The sequence below is a fragment of the Bombina bombina genome, chromosome 2, assembly GCF_027579735.1.
Source record: "Bombina bombina isolate aBomBom1 chromosome 2, aBomBom1.pri, whole genome shotgun sequence".
NCBI lineage: Eukaryota > Metazoa > Chordata > Amphibia > Anura > Bombinatoridae > Bombina > Bombina bombina.
In genome coordinates, this window is record NC_069500.1 from 939,257,283 (window position 1) to 939,267,931 (window position 10,649).

At 41.8% G+C, this 10,649-nt stretch overlaps 1 protein-coding gene across 1 annotated transcript in view; it reads left to right on the top strand.

The window, feature by feature from the left end:
• Positions 1 to 2,087, top strand: part of LOC128647382 (protein Shroom3-like) — a 149,853-nt gene extending 147,766 nt beyond the window's left edge. The window contains exon 8 of the mRNA XM_053700167.1: positions 593 to 2,087. Coding sequence (XP_053556142.1) covers positions 593 to 940 — 348 coding nt within the window. The 3' untranslated portion in view covers positions 941 to 2,087. The remainder of the gene's footprint in view (positions 1 to 592) is intronic.
• Positions 2,088 to 10,649: the final 8,562 nt, after the last annotated feature.

The window sequence follows — 10,649 nt, forward strand, 5'->3', positions numbered from 1 at the left end:
TATGAAGCAGCGGTCTATAAGACAGCTGCTCCATAACTTGTCTGCTGCCTCTGAGGCTGCGGTCTTCAAACCGCCCGATACTATGTGATTGGGCTGATTGACACCCCCTGCTAGCAGCCGATTGGCCGCGAATCTGCAGGGGAGGCATTGCACAAGCAGTTCACATTTAAATCTGAACATTCCTCTTTTGAGGGTGGATTTTCAGAAACTCAGGACCCCACCACTGAAGCAGGATGTGTCCTTTAATTTCAGGTTTGAACATTTTCACGCTCTGTTACGTTATGTTTTAATTCTTAGAAAGTGGAGTATTGTCTTACTACAGACAAACAACCAGTTTACAAGATTGGTAAATTCATCAAAGGAACACTAAACAGAGTGTGCACAAGTAGTGGAGTTATTCATGTAGTTCTGTACTATACTATTCATAATAATAGTTTACTCCAGTTCTTAACACGTGCTTAATTTTACAGTGGTATTTTGGATTTGGATAAGTCACAAATGAAATGTCATGTTGTTATGCCTCCTGTTAATATGACAATGTAGAAATGAGTTGGTCATCCTTGACATTTTTTTTTTCTCTTTACTATTACAGAACACCTGGAATGAGAAGAAGAAGATGCTTTCTTGTCAGCATGAGGATGCCCGAGAGCTAAAGGAGAACCTGGACCGTCGTGAGAAACTAGTTATGGACATTTTGGTAAACTACCTCACAGTAGAACAGTTCCAGGACTACCAACATTTTGTCAAAATGAAGTCTGCTCTGTTGATTGAGCATCGGGAGCTGGATGACAAGATTAAACTTGGCCAGGAGCAATTAAAGTGTCTGCTGGAAAGCTTACCTAGTGGATTCCATATTGAAGGGATTGGACCCTTGCCAGAGAGAAGAGTTTCCTCATACGGGATCACAAATATACCTCCTCCAATCACCTCTTCACTTTAATGTTATCAACAGCCAACTCAGGCAAAACTGCTAATTTAACTAGATAAGCCTCCTTTCTTACAAAAAAGGAAGCAAACATTTTAAGAATTAATTTCTAAGAAAAAGTGCCACATGGATCATCACTGCAAAGAAACTTAAGAAATTGTTCCAAGTGTTTAATTATGTAGAATTTTATTTTTCGAGTCTAGGGTCCCTAAGAGGGTAAAGGACTGTCAGCTTATGTAATTTACGCTTTATCTATTGTAATAATGTTTACTAAGCTTTATCTTCGGCAAACAAAACAGTTCTAGGCACTGAGACCCAAACACTTTTTAAATGCCAATATTTTTACTAAAAGTATATTGGTTTGAATGGAAACTTTATACGCCCATGATGCACATGTATAAAAAAAAATCGTACTTGTTTTCCCCCGAGCATCTCATTTGCACACGATAAGAAAAATGTATACACTATTTTGCCACACGCTTGTCCTGTTAAGAAACAAGGATGTATGTCTTGATGACACTTTCTGCATTCTATTACTATTTATAAAAATTGCTTTTTGTTTTTATTTTTTTTTGTGATATATGTAATTTATGTACATATGCTAACCTTAAATGTACTGTAGAAAATACTTTTTCTATGATGTAGAAAGAAAACAATTTTTTTTTTTAACAAAGTTAAGCCCTCAAGATAGTCACTGTTTCCTCTCCATAATTTGTTGCCTTTATATAAAGTTTACATTAACCCTATCACTTCTGAGAGCTCTTGCGGCACAAATGCTTTATGAGAAAAGTACTGCGAATGTATAGGTATTTGGTGGATTATTCACTTGAAACCACTATGAAGTGTTTATTGAATATTAACCAAACGTCACTAAAAGTGTGTCATTAATATTTCAAGAGTGAAATGGGTTTAAGGCACAATTTTTTGTTTTAGAAGTGCCTGAAATGTATTGGTCTCGGGTGCATATAAGATAATATGCAGACTGTTTGTGAATAATGTGTCCTTATGAAGGAAACACTTTGCTTAGCAAAGATACGTCAAGACTGCAATGCCCACCTAATTATGTTTTACTATTTGTTCATACAACCACATACCACTGGACTTTCAAATACTATTGTGAAAGATAAAAACAATTATGGACAATAAAAAATCTTTACTGTAACTGCTAAATTAAATGTACTTTTATTTCACCGACTGCATCTTTAAAGGACTGTGAAATATTTACTATAATGTTAAGCTTTTCAGTTTCATATGAAATGCAGATGAGCAATCCCTATAATCTTTATGGTGGTCATCAAACAAAGTTAAGAAATAGTGCAAATTCATCAAGAACTGATTAGTGTTTTATATGTAGCATCTATAACAAGCTATTTTTCTTAAATCTTTAAGTCAGAAATTGAAATTTTTTAAACTAGGAGTCAGGTAGAATTTTGAGGAGCCATCCACACACTTTTTTTTTTAGAAACCAGGCTAGGATGTATACTGATAGGTGTAGAACAATCAAAAAGTAAAGAGCCAGGGATACAGTTGTAGCTTCCAAGGCTATAAAGATTTAAAAAGTCCATTAAGTATAGAAGTAATTTCCTTCTTAATATGGCTTCGTTCCTTACTTGTGGGAATTCAGAACCTGGCCACCAAAGCAAAGACATCCCAACCAAAGGCTTAAATACCTCCCCCACGTCCCTCATATCCCAGTCATTCTTTGCCTTTCGTCATAGGGGGTTGGCAGAGAAATGTCAGAAGATACGGAGTAGTTCCTTATGAAGGGTATCTACCCTTCGGAATGGGACTGGAGTTTTAAGTAGTCTCGTCAGCCTCTCAGTGAGAGCATTGACGAAAGTTAGGGTCTGGAGATGCAGGGAGAGTCTTTATTGCGAACCCATCCAGACTCATATTAACAGCTCCTAAGCAATCAGTGTTGACGAGTTTCACTGCCTGCTTCCATCACTCAAGTCCATGCCAGGAGCGATGCTACAAGACTGTCGAACTTGAAAGGCTGTGTTTCTGTTCCACGGCATAGATTCCAGTAAGATTGTTTAATTTTTTATACACTTATGTTAACGCAAGAAGACAGGGTCACAGTGTGGCTGCTTTTATCTGTATGGAATCAAGGGTTAATATCTCCGGAAGGGTATTATTGAACAGGGGGGTTATTTACATAAATTGTTTTATTATGTTTATGCTACGACATGTGTGAGATGAGGCTCAGGCAGATGTGGAACGTACAGGTTACTTTCGTTTTTGGGAAAAGCTGTGCAGTCTTTTAAGCTTGACACACTTTTTTCTGTAGCAGGGGCAATCCTGCATTCCTGGTTCCTGACCGTGCGGTTTAAGGAGACAGCGGTTTCTCTGTGTGGCCTTGGTCATAGGAGGTGGTGAGTGCCCCAACCATTGGGGGTGTAAAGGTGCCGTTTTATATTGTTTTCTATAGTCCGTTTTATAAGCGCAAGCTATGGAGGACTCTGATACGTTAGAGGCTACTCCCTCCTTACCTAAGTCTAATACCTGTCTATATTGTGAGGCCACAGTATACCCGCATGCTCAATTATGTTCCACTTGATAAAGTAATCATGTCAAGGAAAGTCTATGTTTAGTTAAACTGAGCCGTCCACCTCTGAGGAGTCTTCGTCATGTGAGTGCACACCCTACAGTCATCTCCTATTACACATGCAGCTTCCCGTAGCACTCCTGATCCTCCATCTGGAGGGGCCCTTTTACCGCCAGACTTCACTGAACAGTTACAAGCGGCAGTGTCTCTGGACTTTAGTGCTTTACCTTGCCCTGCTAAACACAAGCGGAAGGTCAAATATTGCTATTCTTTCCAGGGGTCATCTACTAGCTTATTAGAGTTATCGGATACAAGATTATCAGTTGACGAAAACGCCTCTGATACTTCAGAGGATGCTCTTTCTGGGTCGGAATCTGCTGCCTCTAAGCCTCTAGCTGCTGAGGAACCAGACTTTAGATTTTGGATTGAACATTTACGCTTTCTGCTAAAGGAAGTTTTGGATACTTTAGAGGTCTAAATTGCCTGAGGAACCTTGTATTACTTAGTTAGATAAGGTCTACGAGAACAGGATTGTACCACAGACCTTCCTGGTTCCCGTAAAGATGGAGAACATTATTAAGAATGAATGGGAAAGACTTGGTTCATCATTTTCCCCTTCTTCCTTTAAAAATTATTCCCGGTTCTGAACTTGCAATTGGAGTTGTGGGGCTCCATCCCCAAGGTGGATGGTGCTATCTCCATGCTTGCTAAGCGCACTACTATCCCGCTTGAGGATAGTTCATCGTTTAAAGAGCCCGTGGATAAGAAGATAGAAACTCTGTTAAGAAAGATGTTTCAACATACGGGATATTTGTTTCAACCCGCAGTGGCTGTTGCTGCAGTTGCTGGAGCGGCTAATTACTGGTGTGACTTATCTGAGTTGATCGAGGTGGAGGGTCCCCTCGACGTGATCCAAGAAAGAATCAAGGCCTTAAGGGTGGCTAATTCTTTTATTTGTGATGCAAATATGCAGATTTTTTGCCTGAACACCAAGGCTTCAGGTTTTTCTGTTCAAGCCCGTAGGGCTCTCTGGCTGAAGTCTTGGTCTGCGGACATGACTTCGAAGTCAAGGCTTCTTTCCCTTCCGTTTAAGGGAAAAATTATTTTTGGCCCTGGCCTGGCCTCGATTATCTCCATGGGCACTGGAGGCAAAGGTGCCTTTTTACTGCAGGATAAGAAGAACAAACTGAAGGGACAAGGTCCTACTTTTCGTTCCTTTCATTCGGATAAATCCCAACGTCAGCAGCCCTCCGCAAAGCCTGAGCAATCCAAGGGAACTTAGAAGCCGGCTCAGTCCTGGAATAAGTCCAAGCAGAACAAGAAGCAGAGTCAAAGTCGGCATGAAGGGACGGCCCCGGATCTGCATCGTGTACGGGGCAGACTGTCACTCTTTTCGAAAGCTTGGTTTGGGGACGTGCAAGACCCATGGGTCCTGGAGGTCATCACTAAGGGATACAGGATAGGTTTCAAGTCTCATCCTCCCAGAGGCAGATTCCTCTTGTCAAACCTGTCTTTAATGCCAGAAAAGCGAGAGGCTTTTCTAGGGTGCGTGAGGGACCTTTCCTCCCTGGGAGTCATTGTACCGGTTCCTCTGGCAGAAAGAGGTCTGGGGCACTACTCAAACCTTTCTGTGGTCCCAAAGAAGGAGGGAACTTTTCGCCCGATTCTGGACCTAAAGTGCTTAAACAAATTCCTATCTGTCCCCTTGTTCAAGATGGAGACAATAAGATCCATCCTCCCTTTTATTCAGGAAGGACAGCTCATAACCGCAATAGATCTGAAGGATGCGTACTTTAACGTGCCAATACACAAGGTACACTTCAAGTTCCTAAGGTTTGCGTTCCTGGACCAGCACTTCCAGTTTATTGCTATTCCATTTGGTCTAGCCACTGTTTCAAGGGTTTTTATGAAGGTTCTAGGGGCTCTGCTTGTGGTGGCCAGAACCAGAGGTATAGCAGTAGCGCCATACTTGGATGATATTCTGGTTTATGCACCGTCTGGCAGGAGACCTTGCGAAAGATCTTCTCTTTCTTCTTCAATCTCATGGATGGAAGGTAAACTTAGAGAAGAGTTTTCTTACTCCCAGTACCAGGGTGGAGTTCCTGGGTACTATATTAGACTCCATATCCATGAGGATATTCCTTACAGACCAGAGACGTTACAAGCTAACTTCCAATTGTCTTGCCCTCCAGACCTCCTTAAGGCCCTCTGTGGCTTGGTGTATAGAGGTGATTGGTCTCATGGTGTCCAGCATGGACATCATTCCTTTTGCCAGATTCCATCTCAGACCACTTCAGCTGTGCATGCTGATTCAGTGGAATGGCGATCATTCGGATCTGTCGCAAAAGATTTCTCTGGACAACCTGTCGAGACAATCGCTCTCCTGGTGGCTCTGTCCAGATCACCTGTCCCAAGGGACATCCTTCTTGAGACCATCCTGGGAGATTGTGACTACAGACGCAAGTCTTTCAGGATGGGGAGAAGTTTGTGGACTCAAAAGGAATCTCTCCTCCTGATCAACATTTTGGAACTTTGAGTAATTTTCAATGCTCTGAGGACTTGGCCTCTTCTGGGTTCGTCCCAGTTTATCAGATTCCAATCAGACAACATAACCTCAGTGGCTTACATCAACCATCGGGGGGAACGAGGAGCTCCCTAGCAATGAGGGAAGTATCTTGGATTCTGGAGTGGGCGGAGGCCCATGACTGCTCACTGTCAGCAATCCCCTTTCTGGGTGTGGACAACTGGGAAGCGGATTTCCTCAGCAGACAATCCTTTCATCCAGGGGAATGGTTTCTCCATCCCAAGGTGTTTACAGAGATTTTCAACAGATAGGGTACGCCGGAGATAGATCTCATGGCGTCCCGGCTCAATTCCAAGCTACCCAGATATGGGTCGCGGTCCAGGGATCCTCAGGCGGAGCTAATAGATGCATTAGCATTGCCTTGGAGGTTCCATATAATCTACATTTTTCCACCGTTACCACTCCTTCCTCGTGTCGTGGCCCTCATCAAGCAGGAGCAAGCATCAGTAATTCTAATTGCTCTATCATGGCCATGGAGGATGTGGTTCGCTGAGCTGGTGGGGATGTCCTCATCTCCTCCATGGAGGTTAATTTGTCGCAGGGATCTGCTGGAACAGGGTCCTTTTGTTCATCAAAATCTAGATTCTCTGAGGTTGACTGCGTGGAGATTGAACACTTAGTCCTCACCAAGAGGGATTTCTCTGAGAGGGTTACTGATACTCTCATTCAAACTCGTAAGCTGGTTACTCGTCGCATCATAAGGTGTGGAGGACCTACTTATTCTGGTGTGAAGAACGTGGATTCCCCTGGCATAAGGTCAGGGTTTCCAGGATTCTCTCTTTTCTCCAGGATGACTTGGAGAAGGGCCTTTCTGCTAGTTCTCTTAAGGGACAGCGTTCGTCCCTGTCTGTTTTACTGCATAAGAGGCTCACTGACCTTCAGATGTTCAGTCTTTTGTTCGGGCTCTGACTAGAATCAGGCCGGTGTTAGGTTTTCTTCCTTAGGTCGTTTCAGATAGCAACATCAATTAGGAGATTGTGGTCGCTTCCTTGTGTCCTGATCCTCCTCCTTCGAAGGAACGGAGGATGTGGTTCGGGCCTTGAAGTTCTATCTTCAGGCTACGAAGGAATTTAGACAGACTTCTTTGTTTGTTGTCTATTCTGGGAAGCGTAGGGGACAGAAAGCCTCTTCCACTTTTTTATATTTTGGGTTAAGGAGCATTATTCGCTTAGCATATGAGACAGTGGGACATGTCTCCTCAGAGGATTAAGGCTCATTCAACTAGAGCTGTGGCTTCCTCTTGGGCCTTTAAGAACGAGGCCTCTAAGGATCAGATTTTTAGGTGGCTACCTGGTCTCCTTACATACCTTTTCAAAATTTTACAAATTTGACGTTTTTGCTTCGGCTGAAGCAGCTTTTAGGGGGAAGGTCTCTTTTTACCCTCCCGTTTCATTCAGTGTACTCTAGAGCTTGGGTATATGTTTCCCACAAGTAAGGAATGAAGCCGTGGACTCTCCTCATATTAAGAAGGAAAACATAAATTATGCTTACCAGATAATTTCCTTTCCTACTCTATGAGGAGAGTCCACGGCCCCTGCCCGTTTTTCTCCGATGGGTGGACCATAATTTTTGTTTTTTATTCTGGCACCAGTCATACCCTGATATTTCTCCTACTGTTCCTTGTCCCCTTGACAGAATGACTGGGATATGAGGGAAGTGGGGTAGTTATTTAAGCCTTTGGCTGTGGTGTCTTTGCCTCCTCCTGGAGGCTAGGTTCTGAATTCCCACAAGTAAGGAATGAAGCCGTGGACTCTCCTCAAACAGATGGAAAGGAAATTATCTGGTAAGCATAATTTGTTTTTTTATGTCTCATATCATTGTCATTTCCCTTTGGTAGTCATGTTAGTCCTCTGGTCAGACTTTGATTTAGGATGTTGAGAGTCCACAAGAACATCACTTCTCCAGGAGAAGACAAAAACATCCCTACATTGTAGTGCTTTGTTCTACCAGCAATCCCTCATAGCACTACATATTTTTTGGTTTTGCCTCCATAAAGAGAAGAGGACTGCTGAAGTGCTTTTGACTTTTCAAGGGGGTTTCTTACCGATCTGAGACCCATTATCATCACTCAATAGTGTCTCATGGACAGAAGGATGGGCAGAAGTTCACCCAGGAAGTGAACATATGATCCAAATGAAAGATGTCATAGTCCCCCAAGGTGAATTGCTGATTTATTGGCCAATCTCCTAGTCTACAGTGTGTTGCTCCTTTAGATTATTTGTACAGTGCTGGCACTTCCTTACATGGGCCACTGAATGCAGTCTATTTCAGCTATTGTACATGGTTGAGGAAGGTGACAAGTAAGTAGATTATTTAACATCTTTAGCCCTGCAGCTATTCACATGAACAGTGTTCAGATATACTGGGGACTTATAGACAGATTTGGGCACTTTCTGGCACATTTTAGTTTTATTACTGAAAATTTGCCTCTAGCACTTTAAAATGGTATAACTGGCACTAATGCCAACAGTCTGCACCTCGAACATTAGCTTGACCTACCTCACCTCAAACACTCAAATGCTCTTTTCATTTCAGTTTGACAAAGAATCATACTGGACATGAAAAGGAGTTAAGAGCCACAGTTTTAGGGGAAAATCCCTTGGCCCCTGATGCCCTTGTTTCTGTGCAAGCTTTCAGGCTCCTTCCGGAAACAGCAGCGTATGCTGTCGGCATTCATCGATGTCTGTCGGACATGATCCGCTAAGCGGATCATGTCGGACAGACCGATGATAAATCGGCCCCTAAATATTCAATCGTTTGGGTCATCTTGGCTCCTTCTTCCATGTGCACTACCAACCTTTGGCATTTTTAAGTCGTTCCATATATTCCATAGGGGACAGCATTTCAAAGCTTTTCTTTATACACCTGTATTTGATATTAAAAGCTGTACATTGTTGCTGTGTTTAATTGACTTGCATTTCATTTATCTGTGCTTGTTTTCCTTTTGGAGACTATTCAGATTATGTTAGGTGCATTCATTTCCAGATTTTTGCCTTTACTTTCTTCAAAGGGTACAAATCAGTCCATTTCAGGTCTCTGTACCATAAACTAAAGGGTAGGACTACAGATTACATATGTCCTTCATATTTCTTTTTGCTTTGAAAAGATGTGCCCTTGTCCTGGGCTACGCTACCTGCAAGTCAGAGTGGTCAGGGATCTGTTGCGCACTAAGGTTGTCCCTCTGAGAGCTTTAAGGAGCTATCCCATAAGTTTAAAATTACATCTTCTGTTATGTCTGAACTCACGCCTGCTATGCTTTTCCCAGTTAAACACAGACTTAGACACCCCTTCTCAACAAAATAGCCCCCTCAGGGTCTTCTTTTTTGAAAAACCTGTCTAGTCACCTTTTAAATAGGAAGGGTACATTAGAGTTAGAAGATTCATTTGCCTAGGATGTGCTTTCTGAGTTTAGAAACGCTCACCCATGGATGTAGCTTGGGATGGTGTGTCGTTTAAGGTTAGATCACATTCGTGTTTTATTGATAAGCCAGCTACTTAGGTGATTGATACATTCTAGAGTCAGTCTTAGAACTGGTAACTAAGAAATAGAACAACCTGGGGTTTACCTTTGTTCCAACATTTGCCAAATGTAATGTGGTTTCCTTGCCAGCCTCCACAGTGGAGGTATGTGGATGGGGACATTTTCCATCTTAGCCCGGCACAATACTATTATTTGAGGATCTAATGTACAGAAGGCTTGAATGCTTCCACAGACCCTCTTTTCATCTGCTGCTACCTTTGGTGTGATAACCTGTCTGAGCTTTCATCTAGAGATGCATACTTGTACGAGATCCAGCATTGTTTAATTAAAACTGCTAATAGCTTTATTTGAAATGCATTTTTTGAGATGGTCTGCATTAAAGGGATGTTAAACAGTAAATGCATGCTAGACATAATGATGTATTCAAAACAAAGATTACCATTAGAATAATATGTGGATGATTTTTTACAATTACATTAGTTGTTTAAATATTGAAAATATGTGTAAAGGTTTAGTTTCTATAAAGTAATGGATGCCGCCATGTTTTAGCTCATTTTCTATTTATCTCTGCAAACAAAGCAGTGTGGAATCCTTTTTTGAACAATCTCTTTTATTGCCTGTTTTACATCTGTCCCTAATTGTTTTCAGCAGGGGGAACAGAAAAGGGGCAATTTAAGTTCAAACATGGCGGCACCCATTACTTTATAGAAACTTAGTAGAATTTAGAAAACCAACGATTTTCAGAGTTAAATGAAAGGAAAAATAAAATAAATAATGAAAGTATATTGCAAAATGGGGGTTTTTCACTACACATAATTAAACAGTTTATATTAAAATCTCATACATTTTAATATCCCTTTAATGAGAGCTGCTGCAGGGGTCCTAGCCAGACATGCAGACTGTTGACACTTCCTATTCAGGGTTGAATTCCATTTTGCCTAGGACTAGATGCTATTAGTCACTGGTGGAAAGGGAGCTTTTCTGCCACAGGACAAGAAATCCAAGGGAAAAATAGGTATTTTAGACTGGCAATCTAGGCCATAAAAGACCAAGCCTACTTCAACCTAGTTAAAGTAGTTAAAGTTCCTGGAAGCCTATTTTATCAGGGTCT